This window comes from Daucus carota, chromosome 2 (genome assembly GCF_001625215.2).
Source record: "Daucus carota subsp. sativus chromosome 2, DH1 v3.0, whole genome shotgun sequence".
NCBI classification, from domain to species: Eukaryota; Viridiplantae; Streptophyta; class Magnoliopsida; order Apiales; family Apiaceae; genus Daucus; species Daucus carota.
Genome location: NC_030382.2, coordinates 52,076,481 through 52,099,449, shown reverse-complemented (window position 1 = coordinate 52,099,449; position 22,969 = coordinate 52,076,481). Strand labels below are relative to the sequence as shown.

At 34.9% G+C, this 22,969-nt stretch overlaps 3 protein-coding genes across 9 annotated transcripts; 2 read left to right on the top strand and 1 right to left on the bottom strand.

The window, feature by feature from the left end:
* The first annotated feature begins 506 nt into the window (after positions 1 to 506).
* LOC108206259 (uncharacterized) lies at positions 507 to 7,027 on the top strand. Of its 7 annotated transcripts, none has more exons than XR_010289191.1 (10): positions 507 to 646; positions 862 to 977; positions 1,451 to 1,533; positions 2,452 to 2,573; positions 3,583 to 3,747; positions 4,429 to 4,522; positions 4,700 to 5,005; positions 5,323 to 5,653; positions 6,276 to 6,381; positions 6,679 to 7,027. XR_010289191.1 is itself a non-coding variant. In XM_064088078.1 (7 exons), exons 1-7 carry the CDS (start codon positions 628 to 630, stop codon positions 4,941 to 4,943), a joined length of 843 nt encoding a protein of 280 aa, XP_063944148.1. In that variant the 5' UTR covers positions 507 to 627; the 3' UTR covers positions 4,944 to 5,295. The 7 variants fall into 7 exon arrangements, 1 of the variants encoding a protein (XP_063944148.1); XR_010289188.1 differs by having other exon boundaries at positions 6,276 to 6,385; XR_010289189.1 differs by having other exon boundaries at positions 6,262 to 6,381.
* A 93-nt stretch (positions 7,028 to 7,120) lies between these two features.
* Positions 7,121 to 9,136, bottom strand: LOC108208465 (malonyl-coenzyme A:anthocyanin 3-O-glucoside-6''-O-malonyltransferase). Its single transcript, XM_017378994.2, has one exon. The coding sequence runs from the start codon at positions 9,115 to 9,117 to the stop codon at positions 7,762 to 7,764; it is 1,356 nt and encodes a 451-aa protein (XP_017234483.1). The 5' UTR covers positions 9,118 to 9,136; the 3' UTR covers positions 7,121 to 7,761.
* A 3,791-nt stretch (positions 9,137 to 12,927) lies between these two features.
* LOC108206958 (probable beta-1,3-galactosyltransferase 12) lies at positions 12,928 to 16,366 on the top strand. Its single transcript, XM_017377412.2, has 7 exons — positions 12,928 to 13,417; positions 13,986 to 14,138; positions 14,216 to 14,298; positions 14,390 to 14,489; positions 14,588 to 14,701; positions 14,915 to 15,057; positions 15,956 to 16,366. Exons 1-7 carry the CDS (start codon positions 12,999 to 13,001, stop codon positions 16,042 to 16,044), a joined length of 1,101 nt encoding a protein of 366 aa, XP_017232901.1. The 5' UTR covers positions 12,928 to 12,998; the 3' UTR covers positions 16,045 to 16,366.
* Positions 16,367 to 22,969: the final 6,603 nt, after the last annotated feature.

Genomic DNA, 22,969 nt, shown 5'->3' with positions numbered 1-22,969 from the left:
AATAAAAAGTGGAAATCATAACTAATAAAATAATCTAAATGTTTAAATAAATAATTTATTAAAATTGAGTTAATATTATTATGATATTTTTAGTTGAAGTTTTAAAACTTTTCCCTCAAAATATTTACCAAATCTAATATTACTCAGACATTTTATTTATTAATACGCTTTCTTAAACCGATTTGAGCAATCGTATATAGTTACCGAAATAATCAATAATTTCGATATTTTCCAAGTTTTCATAAAACACACATATACAACAAAAACTTGATATTCTTAATAATTTTTTATAAATATTTTTTGAACTAACAAGTGCTTTTAACTTATAATACTCCATCCATCCCAAATTAGATCGGCTCGGTGATTTTAAATAGTCCATTAACCACGTAGTTATATTACTTATATTTAAAATTTTATTTTTATAAATAAAATTTTAAATATGCAATTTTCATTTACAAATAAAAATTTTAATCAATACACTTTATAAGTTTCCTAAGTCAACTAGCACAGGAGGGACGAGGGAGTATGCTCAGAGACTGTGCTTTTAAGCGCCAAACACCCGCAATGTTTGGTGAATCCTAAAATACTAAAAAGAGCCACCGGATTAAAATTTCCCAAACTCCTGGGATGGCTGTATCAGACCCAGGTAATTTGCGTCTTTTTCTTAATTATTGAATTTTAGTAGTGATTACTCGTGTGTAAAATATGGGTAAAATATTTGGTTAATAGTTCATGTATAATCACTAACTGTAATCTCTTGAGGTTGCTCTGACTTCTAACTAATTGTAATCACTAGGTAATTGAAGCTTTATAAAGTTGTTGGAATGCTTTTAATAGAGCTAACCTACGTGTTGTTTTCAGTTCAGTTGCAGAGAATTATAGTAGGAAACAACCATGGCGAGAAGCTTGTCGGCATACTACATGAAACAGGCTCCAAGGAGCTTGTAATTATCTGCCATGGCTTTAGGTCTTCGAAGGTAGGTAATATCTGCCAAGGAAGCTCATAGTGAGAATTTTGTATTACTTTAGAGGGGATGTTGCATTGTATCGAAGTTTTACACATCCACCTGTACACAATTGATATTAAGTTCACCTGCGTCTTTGCATACAAGTCATGACATGTCGTTATGCACGATTAATCTGTTATCAGTATCAGGTCATGAAATTTAGGGGTCCTTAACAGCAATTGAGTCGTACATTATTGATTATACACACTTTGTCAACACTTTGCAGGCAGTTTTATGGATAATATTCTCCATTTAATTGTTATCTACACATTGATTCCCGTTGCCTGTTATTGAGTTCTCCCAAAAGGGTTCTTATGTTCGTTTTTGAATTTGCTCTTCGGTTCTACTATGTTGCCAGCCTGTAATGTTGAACTGTTGTTGGGATTTCACTATTTCAGTCACACTGTCCTTTTGTATTTATTGTTTCCCTAACTTATTGCTAGGAGAGAATTCCTATGGTGAACCTTGCTGCTGCTTTTGCAAATAATGGAATTAGTGCCTTCCGCTTTGATTTTACGGGTAATGGGTAAGTTTTTAAAATCTGAACACAAAGGAGGTGGAAGATCTCAATTTGTGTTTAATAATTTAAATTTATTTTAATATCCATTCAGCTGTTTGGCCACTTATTCCTGACAAATTAGCTAGCATTCAAGTGCAACATAGTGGTAGTCTATCCTTAAGTTCTCTTGCTAGCAGCAAGGTACACCCAGAATTTTCCTCTCTAAATCTAAAAATTGTTCTCCACTCCTTAATAACTTCATAAAAGAAATTAAGTGCTTGTGCACTTCATAAAAGGAAAATAAGTACAATGAAGTTGTTGATGTAATACAATGCATTGCTGCATTTGTGCTTCACTAAAGAAAACTATGATGAAGTTTTTGATACAATACAATAGGCAATATGCTTTGTGTTCGTACTGTAGTTACCACCTTACTATAACCAGGGAATAACAGGGATACATGTATAAATAAAACATGGATGCCCAAGCAGGCACAGATAACAGATATTTTTTTTCTTCAAGTCTTTATACCTCCTTATACCTCTCTTGCTCTCTAGAATATGGGTTAACTAGATAATATTAGAGAGATGAAAATGTATAGTAGATGTGATATGAGCTAGAAAACCAGGAACAGAGTTTGAGGCTCTTAAAACCAACTGCTGGACCTGAAAATTAGTTTATCACCAAAAAATCGAACCTGATCTGGGATCCCCATCACATACCAGTGTGTGTGTATTTGTACAATTATCATTCATATTTGATAAAGTTCTGTGTGAAAATATTGCACGTGGACTAAATTGTTGTCTTTTCGGAATTCATCACAAACTGGTTATTAAATTCTGTTTAATTTAATTACTTCAACTAATAGTCATCATACAAATACTGATATTGTTTGTCTGAGCTTACAATTCTGTTTGTGAGTAATCCAACTTTACGTTTTATTAGGGAAAGTGAGGGTTCTTTTCAGTATGGTAACTATCGTAGAGAAGCTGATGAGTTGCGCAATGTTGTTGAGTTCTTTCATGCCAAGAAACGTCTCATTGCTGCTGTTATAGGGCACAGTAAAGGTCTCTTTTCTTTTTGAAATCTTAACATAGAACAGAGCTGTGGTGCTTTATTCTTTATATACTTGAAAGAACTATACGGTATGTTATTTTATGAAGGCGGGTAAGCAATAAAACAATATTGAGCATATACTCCCTCTGTCCCAATAGGTTCTTTATGTTACTTTTTGACACGCATTTTGAGGCTCCTATAAAGTATAGTTCCATAATATTTTTTTTTTCTAGAATAAAAGTTTGACGTTTAAAGTTTTATTCAAAAAACAATAAAAAAAACATTATGGAAATGGAACTGTACTTTATAGGAGCCTCAAATTGCGTGCAAACAGTGAACGTAAACAATCGGAGGGAGTACATTTTAATGATGTTATGCAAAAAATTACATATCTTTCTTCTCTTTTTCTGTTGCAGTAATAATTTTTAAGTTATTGTGTAATTTTTTTTATGAAACACAGTGTATTATCTAAAGACCAAATGCAGATAGATTATTTTGTTTTCTCCCAGGAGCTTGTGGCAGGCAGTTTTTGTTTTTCACTTGAAGCTTATAAAGTCTTCTTTGTTAATAGCAGGAAAAAGATTTGATGTGGCAACTTACAATTTAATTCTTCATATATTAACCACAGATTCAACATAATAGCACTTTTAGAAAACAAAACCAGCTCTGGCATTGAGATAGTTCTTATAATTGTTTTGTCATATACCCCCGTCCTGACTCCCAAATTTACAAAATAAGAAAATTATTAATTCCTTTTATAGGGGTGTGAAGCATCCTATTACACTTATTGGAGTGCTTTTGCTATGGTAGGTAGTCCCAACTCCTGAAGAACTGTTTTTGTCAATCATGGTATCGTACCCCTGACCTCGAACTCTTGGAACTTGATTTGCACACTTCAAAACTACTGGACAAGATATGATTTTAAGTAAACTTGAATAGATTCTACATGATAGCAATGCAGATATACTTTTTCAGATATATTTTTGATTGTACAGATACGGGTATGTGGTATATCTGCAGGAGGCAATGTAGTGCTGCTGTATGCTTCAAAGTACAGGGATGTTAGCACAGTTGTCAACATTTCAGGTCGCTTTAATCTAGAGAGGGGCATTGGAGGGCGTTTGGGTAAAGACTTCTTGAAAAGAATCAAACAAAGTGGTTTTGTTGATGTTAAAGACAGAAAAGGTGAGCATACATGCATTTTAGACTTTTATTTGGGATTAAATTAAACTCCTTATTTTCAAAATTAGGAGTTTCCTATGCTTAATTTACAAAAAACATATATTTTTATTATCATTTGTTATACTCCTTAAAAAAGCAGTTGTTGGCTTAGAAGAGGTGCTTACATATATAGGCTGGACGAAGAACCCTTTGCATAATTACATTCTAGCACCTCTTTTCATCAAGAAAACATTAATGGAGAATGATGTTGAATTTTCTGCAGATGGTAAATAATTGGGGGACTTCAAGCAATATTAAAAACTTCATTCAGCCTACATACTCATATCGATATATACAAAAAAATGAGTAAAATATTAAGTCCATAATTAAATGCTTGTTGTCTGCCCTGGGTAGTTACTTTTGATTTCTTTTGTATGTCTGCAGGAATGTAACTTTAAATCTAGACTGCTAATTTTTTTATTTGGTTTTTTTTTTTTTTTGTTTAAAGGGTGGTTTTCTCCTGTTTTTGGCAAATGCTTTTGCATCCAATGTTTTATTTAATTTGACATTCTGTTTACCCCTTATATATCATTTTGCTTGAGGAGAGCATATAAATATATACATCATGTTTACCCCTTTACCACTAATGAATTAGTAGCACCTTGTTTGTTTCTGAATCATTGTTTGAACTAAATGGTTTCTCAGGCAAGATAGAGTATCGAGTGACTGAAGCAAGTTTAATGGATCGTCTAACAACCGATATGCGTGCAGCATCCCTTGCAATCCAACGAAACTGCCGGTGAAAAAATTCAACTCGTTACATTATGTTATATGCAGAAACTGTGAATTTTTTTCTCAGTCCAGTGACATATTCAAAGTTGCTGCTGTCTTCATCAAACACCAATAATGGATTCACATTTTAAATGGGTTGAATTTTTTTGAATCATTTTGCTGTTTCCCATCTTATATTTTGCAGGGTCTTGACTGTTCATGGTTCCAAGGATGAAATGATACCGGTCGAAGATGCCATGGAGTTTGGCAAGTACATTGCAAACCACAGACTGTTCGTTATAGAACTAGCAGACCATGAATATACTTCACATCAAGATGAATTAGCTTCAGTGGTTCTGGAATTCGTGAGTCAGAATCATAAGGACGAGTCTCTTCCTGATCAGCTGTCATGCAGAAAAGCAGGAAGAATTGTTCGACCACGCATTTGATTAAAAGGATAATTCGAGAACGCAACTGATTCTCTAGTAAATTATACTTGGGAGAGTCTGAGGTAGTTTTGAAATCTTTGAACTTATATAGGACAGTGCTATGTAGAAGAGGCTGTTTCTGCATATATAAAAGCACAAAAATTGAACAGTAGCAGTTCCGAGTTCAGAGTCTCATGATGCTCAAGTTGTATCCATAATCAATAAGTATGAGTTGCATACTAATCTGTGAAACAAAGATGATAGCATTGAAAATCAAAACTTTTTTTGTAATATTATTATATCAATTGTAAGTGTCAGGTAGCATGAGACCTTTTGCCTTGTAATACTTATTTTGGGTTTTACTCGAGTAAGACATATATTATGTATTTATTTTTTATAGGAGCTCGTCCCTGGCCATTGATGGCCAGGAATGGCCAGGGACGTTTTATTCGGCCAGCTATGATCCAACGGCTGAGATTAAATATTCGCTTCAAGTTACCAGCTCTTTTTTGGCTTGAAGGTGAAATTTTAAAAATATTTACGAAAATACCATTAGTGCTTCCGGCTTAAAAAAAGAGCTGGTAGACTGGTTCGATTCAAAAGAAAGGTCCTCTAAAACCCTACTCAATCTCCCGCTTAGAAGTTAACCATCATTTTCAAGGCTGCCAGCGATTAGAAGACGATCCCATCACCTTCTGCGATTGTACTGCAAGTTCATTGGTGATTAACAGGTATGTTCGTTTTCTTCATATTATACTCTTCGGTCGAACTGAGGATTAGGTTTAGGCTGTTAATTAGAATTGGGGTTAGGGTTACAGTTCGATTTGTTCCAATTAGCGAATGTTTCTGTTAGTAGCAGTTAGCATTGCTAGTATTGCATTATTTCTCCACAATAAACAAAATTTGAGTTGCTGCTTATTTATTTTGGTGGTTATTATTTTTGTTATTATTATTTATGTAATTACAATGTCTTTATGTATAGATATATGTAGATGGAGTTTGTTTCTCTAAAAGTTTTGAATTGTTTTTAGTACCGGAGACGAGGCATGTAGTTTGGACCCATGAGTTACAGTTGAAAATTGTAATTAAGTTAGGTTGTATATGATGCTGATAGTTGTATAAGTTGGGTTGTATAAGTTGTAAATGAGCTTATCGAGGGACTACGTCTTAAGAGGGATTTTTGGGTTTATATGGTACTTGGCAAGTTGATAATTAACTAGGCCTCTGGTTTTCTCTAACTTATCAATAATCCCGAACTTGATTTTTTGGCTGTATCTAGATCACTATAGAGAGATTACTGCAGATGGAATGTTCCTTTCAGTTCTAACTTGGGATATAGGTTATGGGTTTCAGGGAGTTCTCTTGCAAAAATGAGGTGCAAATTCAATCAGTATTCTGCTACCTGAAAGTCAATCAGGATTGAAGACCAACCCAAAATGTGTTCTACCTAAAATATAGAGTTAGTAAGTTGATGGTTTCACCAGCCAAATTCAATATTTTAGTGTAGTTCATTACAATCAGATATATTTCATCAGTTTTTCGTTTATGCGTGTCCCTAATTTTAAACATCCTACTAATAAACTTGAATTTAAAAATAAAAATTATATCAACATAACATTATAAACATTACTTATACTATAGTTGCGGAAATTAGTAGTTTACTTTATAGTTTATTATAACTAAGAGATTTAATTTAGTTGAAATTTCAGGTGTTGAATGTCATGAATAAAATCACGTTTTTGTTTACAATTTGCAGGTATGGATGACAAATTGGCAGGACCTATTAGTCAGACAAATTATATTTGATAATGCATTTTGCACGTGAGCTTCAAAAGGGGAAGATGAGACCATTGACAATGCTTCTATATAGTTGTGATTTTATCAGAACTTTTATTAGATAGAACTTAAATTTGTGGTGGTTATACTTTAATGTCTACTCGTAGTTGTAATGTAAGAATAATGCTAGAGACCCCAAATTCGGTACCTAGAATTCTTCCCAAGTAACATGGCGTTGATGATGTGTCAGTTTGGGATGTTTTAGTTGTTGAGATTATTGTGAATACTCGGGGCCTATTATATTTTATAGAGTTTAGTTAATTAAATCATGATAAGTGACATTTACGATTCATTTTGGAAATAGATTTGGGTGCTCTAGCATTTTTCGTAATTTAATGGCTTTGTTTTATTTGTGTTTATGTCGGTGGTTGTGTGTATTCGTATGCTGTATTGAGTTGCTTGTAATTCTTCTTTAGTTGGATGATGGGATGACTTGTACTGTAGTTGGTTGTTGCTTACAAAAAAAACAGGACTGGTAACTTGCATTAACAGAGAAGTGCTGCCAAAATTTCAACAAAAATTAAGGGGATCAGTGCTGCTAAAACAGAGCAGCACAGGCCGTTTTTCAACTTACCTACCAGCGCAAATTTGTGGGTGCTACTGCGAATAGCTGGTTGGATACAACCGATGGCTAGGGACAGGTCCTTCGGTTAATTTAAACAGTTTACTGAACAATTCGAGTTTCAAAATTTCACAGAATAACAAAGATTATTTGGTAAACACTCTTTCCGCAGATCCAACAATATTGATCTGCCGTTATCGTGGAAGTGGCTAGCAAGTAGTTGATAATGGCACAAATAATAGAACAAGTTAACCACCGGACATTTTAAGAAAAGCATTCAAGCACTTTTGCCTTGATAACAGAAAAACTGTGTGCGTTTATAAAAACTAAAAAACAGTTATTAGAAGACATATAATGTTTTGTCCCATTTTTAATAAGAGTTCTGAGAAAATACGTAACCAGCAAACAGAAAATATGAGAAACGTTGTTTCTGAAAACAGCTTAGCCGTCCAAATCACGCAAGCCTTGGATGAAAAGCGTTGAGAACTCATCCATCTCAGCTTCAGGCAAAATGACTCCAATTTCAATGTCCATTTTGGAATCTTTACATCTCGACAACGATAATGTCTCGTTCACGAATTCGAACTTGAGAGGCTTACCCCATCCGAAATCAATATTGTTGTAGTAGTCCAATTTCGGGGAGCCAGCAATGCCAATACTCCATTCCCCTCTCATTAACCCCGCGAATTGCTCCATCCATTTCTCCGAATCGTGCAAGGGACCTTCCTTGAGCTTCACAGCAATTGCATTTCCCAGCACCTCTGCGGCAGCCTCTAGCCCTTCATCTCCTGCCATAACTCTCCCAGTCTGCGCTGCGATGCAGGGGACTAAGCAATTGCCGAAGTAGGAATTAGGCAGGGGCGGATCCAGTCGAGCACGACAGTCCATGACAAACCCGAAGTTCTGAGGCTCATCTAGCCTGTGCTTCTCCTTCTCCACATTGTATCTTGATTTTGCGAAACATGTCCAGAGATAAGCACACGTGACGGTGAAAGATGACACGTAGGATAATTCAGGCCGTTTGGCTAAAACCGTCTTCTTGAGGGCTTGAATTTTAGATTCAGTTAAAACAAACGTCGCTCTGGCCCTGGGGACCGAAGATTCTTTTATCTGGACCTGTTTAATTAGCGGTCCTAAAGATTTCATAATCATGGTGCCCAGACCGTAGGGATCCTTAATAGAACTCCTATCATAATCCGGGATCATGTAATCCTCTGTAGACACAATATCAGAGCTGCAGAGTCGTTTAGCAATCGAAGCCCATGCTCGTATAAAATTGAACACAGTGTTCCCATCTGCAACCACATGGGAGTTCATGATTCCAATAGAAATGGCCCTGTTCGGGAATACCGTAACCTGAATAGCAAACAGACTAGTCGAAGAGATTGGAGTAGCAAGAGGCTTTAATACGTCTGCATCGCGTGCATGGCCTCCAAAGAAATGATTAACATCGCCGTTGCACTCAGCAAATGTGACAGAGACCGAGTCTCCGTCCGAGTATCGGATCAGGCAATCAGCGTTGGAATCAGCATCGGAGGGAATTAGTAATTTTCCAGCCAGGGGAGTGAAGTTTTTGAGGGCGAGAGAGAGTGATGTTTTCAGAATCGGAACGGTTTTTTGAATAAAATGGTTGGTGGAGTGCGGAAAATCATACAAGATGAGACGGCCGAGGGGATGGAAAGTGAGCCATAACAAGTCGAAAAATGGGAGGTGCAGAGATGTCACGGGGACACCGTCTGGGGCTGGACTCACTTTGCAGTGTTCAAGCACGGTTACTGTGGCTGCTTCACCCTCCATTTTCCCTAATGCGACAAGCTTTAGAGATGATATATCTTGTTTAGTTGGTACATACGTTGTTTTATACTAGTTCTTTGTCTTAGCTCATTTCTTTCTTCTTTCGTTACGATAACAGAAATTAAAAGAAATAGAAAAAGTGTTGGGAATAAGAATAAAAACGTATAAAAAGTATACATGAGATAAGGGGTGTATTCATTAAGATTTTAAAAAGATTTATTCATGTAATCTAGATACATCCGATTTTGATTTTAAAAAGTATTAAAATTTTGAGATATTTAGTTAGAATTTTAAACTTAATTGCTACAAAATTCAATAGTATTTAATTATGGTGGGTGTGTCCAACTAATATTTAATGAATTTTACAACTGTCTACAGATTTTAATGAATTCTATTTGATTTTGATTTTATGCGCATTCTAGATAAAATGTCGTGGAACTGATATAGAATGTTTAAGCACAATAATTTAAAATCTCATGAATTTCGGTGAGATTTCAAATATCTTAAAATACATCAAGCAATCCATAAAATTGAAATCTAAAAAAATCCATCAGATTTTAATAGATTTTAAATACTCCCTCCGTCCCATTTTACATGTCCATTTTGACTTTTGACCAGTCAAATTGACTTTATTTTGACTGAACTTTACATGTATCAAATAATTGAGAAAAATAATAAAAATTATATCAATAGAAAGTATATTTAGTTTATTTTAATATGCAACTTTCAGATTTTAAAAATAATGAGTAGATAATTTGTAATGTTTAGTCAAAAATTGGTCAATTAGACTCTCGAAATGCAAAATGGACAGGTAAAAGGGGACGGAGAGAGTAATTAATACCATCAAATTTTGAAACATGATTTAAAATCATGATTGAATACCACCATATTTTATAACATAATTTAAAATCCTAATTAAATACTCCAAGTTTATGATACTTTTTAAAACACGAGTTGAATACTTTCGGATTTTGTAAGTAAAAAAAAAATCCTTTAAAATTCTAATTGAATACACTCTTTTAGATTTTTTAAATTATTCTTAAAAATTTGATGATATACAATTAGGATCACTTAAAATTCATTAAAATCTGTTACATTTCAATTAAAATTTTAAATATGTTACATGATCTGGACTATTTAATTAGCTTTGTAAATTGTACTGAAAAAATCTGATAGTATTTAATTGAAATCATTTAAAATCTATTAAAATTCGATAGTATTCAAATACTCTTGAATTTTTTTGTACTTCATAAAATAAAAATTTTGTGTGATATTGTTATGTGTATTTCATTTTTTTCGAAATTTCACCACTGATTTTGAAATATTTTGTTTAAATCTCAAATTTTTTATGTCAACTCTATGACATTTTATAAAGAATTTGCATAAAATCAAAATGAACACACAATTCATAAATCTAGAAATCATATATAATCCACTAAAATCTCAGTCAAATAAATTTTTAATTTTTAAAATTCCAAATTTATTATTTATTTTAATATGAAAACAGAGAAAAAAAACAGTTAAGTACAAAGATTTTTCTCGGATATAATATTTTTAGTGTGCGTCTTTCCAAGAAAATGGCACCATAGAATACTATTTTGGCTCTTGCTTGTAGTCCACAGTCCACACATGGTAATTTTCGTTTTTCTTTCTTCACCTTCTAGAATATTAATTAATTTTGACAATAATATTCCACATTAGTATATTTACATAAGTTAAGCAAACAAATTTCCTAAATATTTGCTATTCTTTATCCTTTATTCATCAAAGATTAGCTGTTACACTACTTTATTCATTCTTATTCTTTTTTGTTATAAAATATATAAAAAATAACATTAAAAGAGTTATTCAACTTTACTTTTTTGAAACGTTTAGAATATAATTTTATAATTTTTGATGAAGAAATTACAATATAAAAGAAGTTTTACCATTTTTTTATCTTCATTTAAAAAATATTCCGTTCATTCTACCTAATTGTTTATGTTGGTTTGAACACGAAAACTAATATAAGTATTAATAGTGTGAGAAATAAAAAATAAGTAAAATTATGTAAGCCGTTAATATTTAGTTCATAAATTTGGAAAGGTTGTGAAAATACTATATCACATTAGTTTTATATCATGTAATGTAAATTTATAATCTGGGAAAAATTGAAATATAAACAATTTAAGAAGGTTATCAAATGAAAAACGATGAAAGCTCAGAATTGAACACCAGACAACAACCAGGAGAAAAGTAAGCATTTACAATTTTACCTTACGTGATCACACTGGATACCCAAATAATCAAAATATTGGGCCCGACAACAGATAGATACCCTGGTGGTAGTGGATCTGTCTGGGTAGGTCTGGGCATGCACAATTCCCACTCTTTGAGCCCAACACCCATCATCCCTGTTAAAATCTTTTCACCGTGGTCTCTTTTTTTTAAGAACATCTTTCTAAAATAAAAACTACTAATGTAACGGTTTTTTCCATAAACACATGTTAAACGCGAAATTTTATATGTTTGGGAGTTTTTGATTGGTGTTTATATTTTAATAATGGTGACCCTCTTATATATATAACAACCACAAAGCTCCCAAATATATAAAATTCCGCGCCATATGCCAAGAGACACATACTAGACAAACCATAATATAAAATAGCATTCATTGATGATGTTACCTCGACCCATCTCTTCGTCGAACACACCAGAAATAAGTGTGCGGGAATGGCCGTGACAAGAGGACATTGCCAGATTCTGGTGAGATCGTGTTAGATAGGAAATGAGGAGTCTGTGGAGGAGTGGTAATAAAGGAGTGGTAATAAATGGAGATCGGCAGGCTCGGACTCCGATAAGATCTTGTTGACTATCAAACGAGTAATTAGAATACACATATGTTTATATCTGTGTCCGTAATTATTGGATTCGGATACAGATAACATCCGCTTCTTTGGATACGAATAATATATGTTTTTTCTCTGATATGAATGTGGATATTTCAGGTGGATATCAGATTTTTTATAGGCCCATTATATTTATGATGATTTTAGAACAATATTTTACGATTTAAATGATATTTTTATATATGTAAAATATTTGTATAATTATATAAAGTCTATAAAAATGTAGTATTGTTTAATACATATATACAATACAAGCTAATAGAATCAATTTTTAATTTTATTTAATTATATAATATAGAATTTAAATATCTTGCATGTATTTAATCTCGGATTCGAATATCACATATTCGGATACTGATAATATTTGCTTTATTTCGGATACAAATAATATCCGATTTTTTCTCGAAGATGAATGAAATTTTTTTAGACAGATATTGACTTTTTTTTACAATCTCGGACCATTAGATGGAGAGTCGTGTTATAATATAATATTTGCATTTAAGAATCGTAAAGTAATCTGCGATGCAGAATATCATACGACATATTGTAATAATATGTGATTTCATGTATTAGATTTTTGAAATCGTATTTGCAATTGATTTTGATTGATCATTTACAACTATTGTTGCAATAGTAGTAAACCGTTTGAAAATTCTTTATTTTCAGAAATATTTTTAAAAAACATATATTTGAAAATATGATATATCTAAAACCCCGTTAAATTTTTATATACTGCACTATAATTTTGTTAAGAGTAGTGCTAGGTGCACATAATTGTGTACAGAAAATTTGTACATAATGATGTGGCAAGTGATGTGGTGGGTTTTAATTGAGGTGGTTGGTGTAAATGCAAGGGGGCCATCCAATTAAAATCCGCCACATGTCATCATGTACATGTTTTTGTACACAATTATGTGCACCAAGCATTTTCCTTTTGTTAATCAATCATCACCTGATTACCGTCTGGCAGTCCATGTATAACATGAGGGTACAGTAATGCCGCGTAAATTCTCTCCGTTCAACTCGGCCGCCGGCATTATAGCCACCGCCGATTATCTCCCGACCTTCGGAAACTCATCAAGCCCAAGAAAACCCATCTTTCTTCTCCGCCTCTACAACCCCACATGGCTCCTAGTCTCTCTCAGCTTCATCTTTTGTCTCTCCGGCGTCATTTTCGCTCTCTACGCCGTGCTCGGACCCATCCCCACTTTCCGATGTGGGCGCGTGGAGGACACGTTCCGCCCGTTCTATTCGCTCTCTCAACGACCAGGTGGAGAGTCCATGACCAATGGGGTGCTGACAGATAGGATCAAATTTGTCGGGTTGGTGGGTATACAAACCGGGTTCGGGTCACGTGATCGCAGACGGGCTCTGAGAAGTACATGGTTTCCTTCTCATCCTGATGCTCTTCTTAGGTACTACAGTCGGACCTCAATCGGAAAAAGTAATATGTACTTAAAATAATATCTTTGTTGGTCCTGAAATATTGTATTTTTACTCTCGATAGAATAATAAACTCGAAAGTAACAAGTTTTCTTGGTCCATTGTTATTATACTTTAGCTATCAACATTTTTTTGATAAGCTAATTCAGGAGTAAAATTTGGTTGTTGCAACTGACATGCCTCTATTCATTGTGTTTTGTGTACACTGTAAAAAATGATGAATTTATTTGTTGTGAATGAATTTCACTTGTGCTTCTGTACAGTACATCTTTCAATGGTTCCTCACTTCACCATACATTTTTATGAATAAGCAGCGGAACATGTTAGTACAGTCTTATTGTACATGATAAGTTTGGTTCTTTGCTGTGAAAGTTATAAGTCCGTCGTTGCACTTGCATTGAAACTTAACCAGGAAATCAAATTTCTTCTTCTTTTCTGACTCATGATGAAAATGCCACAATGACTGTCTTATGTTGTGAACACAATAAAAGTGTTAGTAGTATTACTAAATGGATATCATTTTATTCTTACCATATGTAGGTTGGAGCAAGCTACAGGATTAGCTTTTAGGTTTGTTATTGGTCGAACTAAAAATGCAAGAAAAATGGCAGAGCTTGAGAAAGAGATCGAGGAGTACAATGACTTTCTGATTTTAGATGTGGAGGAAGAATACCGAAACCTTAAATACAAATCGTAAGGATTTGAATATCTGAATACATAATTTTATAATATCTAATTGGAACTTATCAGTACATGTTCCGAAACCATAGATTGGCATATTTCAAAGCAGCTTTTCAACTGTTCGAAGCAAATTATTACGTCAAAGCTGATGATGACATTTATCTGCGTCCAGGTATTTTACTGTCACCTCAAGTTTTAAACTAGCAGTGTCATACATATATTTAACTAGTTATACACTTATACTTATGTGTAAAATATATCAGATAGGCTTGCAACTCTTCTAGCTAAGGAAAGAACCCATGCACTGACTTACATTGGATGCATGAAGAAAGGACCCGTGTTTACCAATCCAAAATCAAAGTGGTAAATTAATATAACTATATGCCTTGTGCCTCAGTTATACAAAACTGCGCTATATTCTGTTCTTTATTAAGAAAGTACTTCCTCGCTAAAAATTTCAGGTTTGAGAAATCAGCGGACGTAATAGGCAGCGGATACTTCATGCATGCTTATGGACCTATTTATGTTCTTTCCGCAGGGGTCGTGGCATCACTGGTAATTGCAAGGAACAATAGGTATGTCATTATATAGGTTTGTTGTTTTTTTTACTTGGGGATGTCGTAGCATTTCCAATAAGAAGCCCTTTTTTCTTTGATGTGGTAGCAAGAGAAAGGATTTTACCATTGAGGCCATAAGTTCAGTACACATAGGTTGATTACATTTTAATCTGTTGGTTATGCTTATAGATTTGTTCTTTCTGTTTGTTAAATTTAATTCAAAACTGCCAGTTTAAGAATGTTTAACAATGAGGATGTTACTATTGGCTCGTGGATGCTTGCACTGAATGTTTGGCATGAAGATAACAGAGCAATTTGTGATTCACGATGCACCTCTACCTCCATTGCAGTCTGGGATATACCAAAATGTTCAGGTACTAAGAGTTTACTAATATATCAGCAAAATCTTATTGGGAACTATACTAAGCTTACATACAAATCATGGATATTCATCATAACAGTATCTGCGCAGTCGATTTATTTATCAAGTTCAAAGGAGTTTTGGAGTCTTAAGAACATAGTTCTATTCAGCTCATCGTATCTTGTGCATTGGGCATGGTTTTAAGAAATTATTGATTTTGTGTTCTTTTTTTTTTGGCTCTGTCCGATACACAGGCATCTTTAGATATAGGCTTCAGAAAATGTTAATATGAGTCATAGGAGCAACTGGCAGGATTTGGTATTCTTCCTCTGTAATCTGCTATACAGAAGACGCGGGTTTTCTAAAAAAACCATATAATTTCTCCTTGTTTTTTTTCCTACAAGAAGTGTACAACTTAGACAATAGAGATCTATATCCTCTTTGAAATCCTAGGATGCCTCTTGGAATTAAGAGAACATTAATTACTAGAATATATATACGATTTGGAAAAGAAAATTAGCAAAAAGAAACCAGGTTTGTAGAACTAAATTTTGGGAAGATATATCACCTATGAGAAGTAATCTTAATTTTAGGGAATAGAAAGATATATTTCTCAAAAGTCATAGACATTCTAAGATATCTAAAGAAAATGATCCATTCTAATTAGCTCCAGTTCTACCCTGTGACTCCTGTTGAACTGAAGTAAGGCTCTCATGAAATAAATTTCATCAAAGCAAAACCTACTTTTTAAAGTTTCAGTTCCCAATGCTGATCTTCACTCCGTAAATTGGAATTGGGAGGAGCAAATGTTGCCTCAGTAATGTTTGATGTTTAATTGTGGAGAAATTTTTCCATTTATGCATATATGATCAAAGTACTCTCTAATTAGCTATTTATTGAGGAATATGCAGGGTTATGCAACCCAGAAACCAGGATGAAGCAACTTCACAATATCAGCATGTGTTCCAAAAGTCCAACGCTGCCACCACATGGTTGGTAGTGAGTTACTGGTGTGAGTTTGCATAGCACTAACAACATTTTTCTAATGCGGCGTCTATTCAAGAGATATGCTATCTTTAAAGCCAGCTCCGGTAGAGATGTCATGCTCACTTTGGTGATTTAGAAAAAGGATTCCTACTTTGTTATTTCGACTGCCTGTTTTCCCCCCATCTGGCAGGATATTTATTGCTGTTGTATAGCTCTAAGTAATTATATTTTGTCCTAGCTAGCCCTTTAACCCTAGTGGCAGTATAGAGTATGAAATTATACACCTAGAGGGGGGGGTGAATAGGTGTTATGGCTAATATACCCGATTTTTATAAGTTACCGAATAATTAATCTGTCAAAGACAGCCTGCTGTTAATTTTCAGAGTAAACAGTTAGCCTGCTAACAAGATAAATGCAATGCAGATAATGTAAAGCAGTATGCTAGCAACACCAAGAATTTTAGCCAGGTTCGACCCCTAACCCTAATGGTCTACGTCCTGGTCCCCTACCAACTGGTAAGAGATTATATTATTAATCAATAATAGCAACGATTACAAGATTCAATAATATAACTCCCTTTCTCCCTTGTTCCTGTTATCAGCCTGCTGAAACCCCTGAACCACGAACCAAAAGCCTACCAAGACCTATACTTCCCAAGTATACTCTTCTAGCTAACTAGTTCCCTTGTTCCCTTGTTTCACAAGCTCGATACACAGCAACAAAACATTACACCTTGAACAATACAATGAATGAGTGTAATACAACCGAAACTATGAACTCTCAATATAGATATATATGCAAATATAAGTACTAGAGCTCAATAAAAGATTTAGCAATGTAGAAAGTTGTATTTCAGAAAGCTTGGTGTGTTCTCCTTGTTCTCTATCGAAAATGAAAGCACACACAAATTTATATACATCATACCAACGGTCATAATCCAACAAACTTCCCAACGATCTTGGTAACAACCTCACGTTTAAATTTGAATTGAATGATGAACGTTTGAATGAAGTAAGATTACTGAGTAAAAGATAAACCACGTTTGAATTCATTTCAGTAAAGATATTTAAACTAAAAACCCGTTTGAACAAAGTAGGAGTTTGTTAAAGATAAAATCGATTTGAAATAAAATCTCCTATTTGTTAGGAAAACGTTTTTGAATGAAACTCTTTATAAAACTGAGCTCTAATATTTATATCAGATATATATAAATATTAGAATCCTTACAAAGTCGTTTCCTATTAATTCTCCTTGAAAATAGACTTTGATCTTTATCCGCTTGTTTCTCTGTTCACGCTGTAAGCCTGCTGATAGCTTGTAAATATCCCTGTAAGCTTGCTGACAGCTATAATCATGCTAACATCCTGAAATACTGTTAGTCTGCATAGATAACCTTTGATAGCATGCTTACACATATCAGTTTCATGTTATTAGCTTGCTGTTAGTGTCATCATCAAAACCTTGAGAGTATCAATCTCCCCCTTTTTGATGATTACACTATATTAGGAAAAGTAATGAACTCCCCCTAAATATAGCAATCTAATATCACTAAACTTTCACACATATCACAGAGAATAAAATCTAACAAATATTATCTAAATCAATTATGCAAAATTTAACTAACACAGAAACAATTAATCAAAACAAATATGCATAGATAATTAACCAGGATAAACCACCTGGTGTCCAAAATATTATCCAACAAAACAAACCCAAGTTAACTCAGGATAAACCACCTGAGACCAGCAAATTCAAATCCAACCAGCACAAAACAACTTAGTCTTAAAGCAAATTAAACTTAGGGCCAATGTACTTAAGCAGATTAAACAAACTTAAGCAAAGTATTATTAATAATTTCCTAATTTCCTCCCCCTTAATCATTAAAAAGGTTAGCAAATCAGGTTCCAGGCTTGTCCTGCGCATCCTTCTCGAGTCCATACTTCTTGGCAAGTTCAGCAGCAATCACATTCTGAGCTAGCAATGCTTCCCCTGCAGCAGCATACTTAGAATCAGTTCTAGCAGCTTCCTTCAGTGCATCCAAAGCTGTCCTTGGCCTTGGACTGTCCGTAGCATCATCTTCCGAAGTAAAAGTAGCCTTGACATCTGATGAACCTCCAGAGCCATACATCCTTTTGCAGAGCTCATAAGCAAAGCTTCCAGAACTGCACTTCTCAGAAGCAGTTGAAGTTCTAGCCCCAAACATCATATCCTTCCAAAAAGCAACCTGAGAAACCAACTCAGCCATCTGCTCAGATAGCTGCTTCTGCCCATCCATCACATCCTTGTGATTTGCTCTCAGCTCTTCCATATATTCTTGAATCTCTTGTGCAGAAATTCCTAGATCAACCACATTCACAGATTGTGCAGAGGGTGGAGGTGGAGGAACTTCCACAACAACCAACTGACCATCCTTATCCAACTTCAAGTTTGATTGAGTTAAGAATTTCAAATCAAGAAATTCTTTAGCAGACACAGAATCCTCACCAACAAAAGACACCCCAAACCACTCAAAAACTCTTGTCAACAAAAACCCATATGGCAGTCCACCAGATGACTTACCCTCAACTGAATCCAGCATATTCTTTAAAATCAATTCAGCTAAATCAAATTTTCTACCAGCCATTATCATCGAAACAACAACAATATCTTGTGAAGACAAATTTGACCTAGTACCAAGTCTTGGACTGACATTCTCAATAGACAGTTTAAAAAGTGCTTGAGCAAGTGGAAGTAGTTGTGTAGTGGAAGGAAACATAGTATCAGAAACATTCTCAGACCCAGTTATCAATTTTAACTGGTCGTTGTGAGAAAAACCCTCGACATCTTTCGGACCTCTCTTTGTATGGATAGACACAGTAGATGGTGGAATTTTTAAAATCGCACCCAAAAACATCGACGACAAACAGATCTTAACATCCGAAACAAAAGAAACAAACTGATCCGACCCAACCAGTTGAAGGTTTGCATAAAACTCACGCACTAAATCAGGATAGCAAGTTTTAGGCAAATCAACTAAGAAAGATTGAAACCCTAGATCCTCAAACAACTTGACAATACCACAGGTAAAGAGAGTTTTGCCGGAAATAGGCTTACCCAAGATGACTTTCCGACCAGCGAGACCACGAACAGCAAGAACTTCCGATTTCACCTTCTTCTGACCCGATTCAACTCCAGTATCACCACGATTGACTCCAGACAACTCATCACCGCTTTCCACCGTGACCAACTCATCATCATCTTCATCAATTAACTTCCTCTTTTGTGAAATAGATGTAGGCTGTGGGGTGTGGGCTTTGAGATTAGCTCTCGTCTTCTTCCTCATTGCGACACGGAGACCGATTGAGGCAATGGTGAGTACGAAGAGTTTTCGGAGAAGTAGCGATAAAACCCTAGCGTCTCGGGGAGGAGTATATATGTAGTTGAAGAGGCGTGGAGAGAGTATTGTTTTGAAAACTCTTTTAACAATTATCAGGGGAGTAGTTTTAGGAATAAAATTAAACGAACTAAAATTCCTAAAATAACTCATGTTAATCTATTATAAACCGAAAGAGTTAAAAGATGTTAACATTACTTATCTCTTATCACATATATATATCCATTTAAACTAATTTGAATTTTAAACCTTATCATAAATTATACAGATAAGCACATAACCACGTATCAAAAATTCAACACAAAATTTCAACTTTCTAAGCTTACAACGGCAATATCATTTAAGAGCACAGATTTCAAATTAACACTTAAACTGACCGGCATGCAAAAATAACAAAAATTATGTAAAATGCTAGGAGTAAGCTGATAGTACCCGAACCATGCTTAAGAGCCTGCTGACTGCACATCACACATACCCAATTCCCTTCTCAGCACGACATAACGTTCTTCAGGAAGAGGTTTTGTGAAGATGTCAGCTAGCTGATCTGCTGTAGCCACAAATATTAACTTGACAGCACCCTTTGCAACATTATCTCTCAGAAAATGATGTCGAACATCAATATGCTTTGTCCTTGAATGATTGACTGGATTTTCTGAAATGTTAATTGTACTTGTGTTGTCACAAAAGATAGGAGTTTGCTTGCACTTGATTCCAAAGTCCTTCAATTGTTGTCTCATCCATAGCATTTGAGAGCAACAGCTACCAGCTGCTAAATACTCCCCCTCAGCCGTAGATAGAGCAACTGAAGTTTGCTTCTTGCTTAACCAAGAAACTAAGCTTTGACCCAAAAATGCACAAACACCACTTGTACTTTTTCTATCAGTTTGACTACCTGCATAATCTGCATCACTATACCCAACAAGATCAAAAGCATTTGTGATAGGATAGAATAAGCCCAAAGTAATTGTTCCACTTAAATATTTAAATATTCTTTTAACAGCTTGTAAGTGAGAATCCTTTGGTTTTGCTTGAAATCTAGCACAAACACAAACACTATACATAATATCAGGTCTAGAGGCTGTAAGATATAGTAAACTACCAATCATACCTCTATACATTCGAATATCAACATCTTTACCATTTTCATCTGCTGTCAGCTTGCTGACAACGCTCATCGGTGTTGATTTTGCCTTGATATTCTCATATCCAAATCTTTTGAGTAGATTCTTGATATACTTGGATTGATGCACATAAATTCCTTCTGGAGTTTGCTTAATTTGGAGCCCCAAGAAATAATTGAGCTCTCCCATCATGCTCATGTCAAACTCACTATGCATGCACTTTGAAAACCACTTACACAAAGAATCATTAGTAGATCCAAATATAATATCATCTACATATATTTGAACAACTAATATATCTTGACCTTTAATAATGGTAAACAAAGTAGGATCAATTTTACCTCTAATGAACCCATTTTTGATCAAAAATTCACTTAACCTTTCATACCATGATCGAGGTGCTTGCCTTAATCCATATAGTGCCTTCTTGAGCTTGTAGACACGGTTGGGATATTTTTCATCCTCGAATCCTGGTGGTTGCTTGACATAGACTTCTTCCTTGAGATATCCATTTAAGAATGCACTTTTGACGTCCATTTGATGTAGCTTGAACTTCTTGTAGCATGCAAATGATAAGAGCATCCTAATAGATTCCAATCTTGCAACTGGAGCATATGTTTGATCAAAATCAATCCCTTCTTGTTGATTGTATCCTTGTGCAACAAGTCTAGCTTTGTTCCGAGTGATAGTACCAAATTCATCAACTTTATTCTTGAACACCCATTTGGTTCCAACAATTGAAGCATCCTCTGGTGGATCTACAAGTTCCCAAACATCACACCTTTCAAATTGGTTGAGTTCTTCTTGCATTGCCATGATCCAATTTTCATCTTGTAAAGCTTCTTGAACATTCTTTGGTTCCTCTTGAGCTATGAAGGCAGCATAAGCACAAATGTTGGCTTGAGCTTTCCTTGTCCTGATTCCAGCTGATTTATCACCAATGATCAACTGAGGTGGATGATTCTTCACTGTTCTAGTTGACTTTGGTAGATTATGTTGAGCTATGACTTCTTCATTCCTTGTAGTCTGCCTCGGAGGAGTCTGATCAACAACATTTTGGTTTGCTGATGAAGTTTGACCTCTGGATTCATCCAATGTAAGCTTTGACATCTTATCCAAGGTTTCCTCAAGAGATGGAGTGGATTCAGTAGCTTTATTGCCTTCTGAAGTTGTGGCAGTTGACTTGTCAGCTTGCTGATTTCCAGTTTCCTTCACTGTCAGCTTGCTGCCAGTACCTGTACCTGCACATTCTTCCTCATCCCTTGCAAGATCATCAGTAGACTCTTGAAATGAAACATCAATAGACTCTTCAACAGTATGTTTACCAAGATTATATACTCTATAAGCACGACTTGTTAAAGAATAACCCAAGAATATAGCTTCATAAGATTTAGAGTCGAATTTACCATCCCTATCAATGGTTTTGAGTACGAAGCACTTAGATCCAAACACTTTGAAATAGCTGATGTTAGGCTTCTTTTTCCTTAGTAATTCATAAGGAGTCTTGTTGAGAATTGGCCTGATAAGCACTCTGTTAAGAACATAGCATGCTGTGTTGACAGCTTCTGCCCAAAAACTTCTTGGCAGCCTGCTCTCCTGCAGCAATGTCCTAGCTGTTTCTTGTAAGGACCTGTTCTTACGCTCTACAACTCCATTTTGCTGAGGTGTACGAGGTGCTGAGAACTCATGTGAGATTCCTCTTTCTTCACAATAAGTAATGAAGTCTTTTTGGAATTCCCCACCATGATCACTTCGAATACCTACAAGTCTTGTATCTAGCTTGTTCTCAAGCAACTTGATTAGTTTCTCAAATTCACTAAAAGCACAGTCTTTAGTACGCAAGAATAATACCCAAGTGAATCTAGAATAATCATCAACAATAACAAAGGCATATTGTTTACCTCCAATACTCTTATAAGCTTCGGGACCAAAAAGATCCAAGTGAAGAAGCTCTAAAGGTTTAGAAGTAGATACCATTTTCTTTGCCTTATGTGGAGTCCTTGTTTGCTTTCCCAATTGACAAGCAGAACATGTCTCCATCTTGACATATTTAAGCTTTGGTAGTCCTCGAACAAGCTTCTTTGCTGACAGCTTGCTGAGATGATCCATATGAGCATGTCCAAGCCTTCTATGCCAAATTTCTGGATTGTTATCCACAGCTGCTAAACAAACACCTGCCTCCTGTTCTTCAAAGTTCAAAACATATATATTTCCTTCTCGTTTTGCAACTAGAGGAGTTTTGTTAGCACCAACAAGTATAGTACATTCATTCTTACCAAAGTTAACAATATGACCATCATCAAATAACTGACTTATACTAAGCAAGTTATAAGTAAGACCTTTAACATATTGTACCTTGTTGATAGAAATGATACTATTACCTATAGTTCCTTTGCCAAGAATAGGAAGAGTTTTGCTATCACCAATTGTGACACGTCCACCCT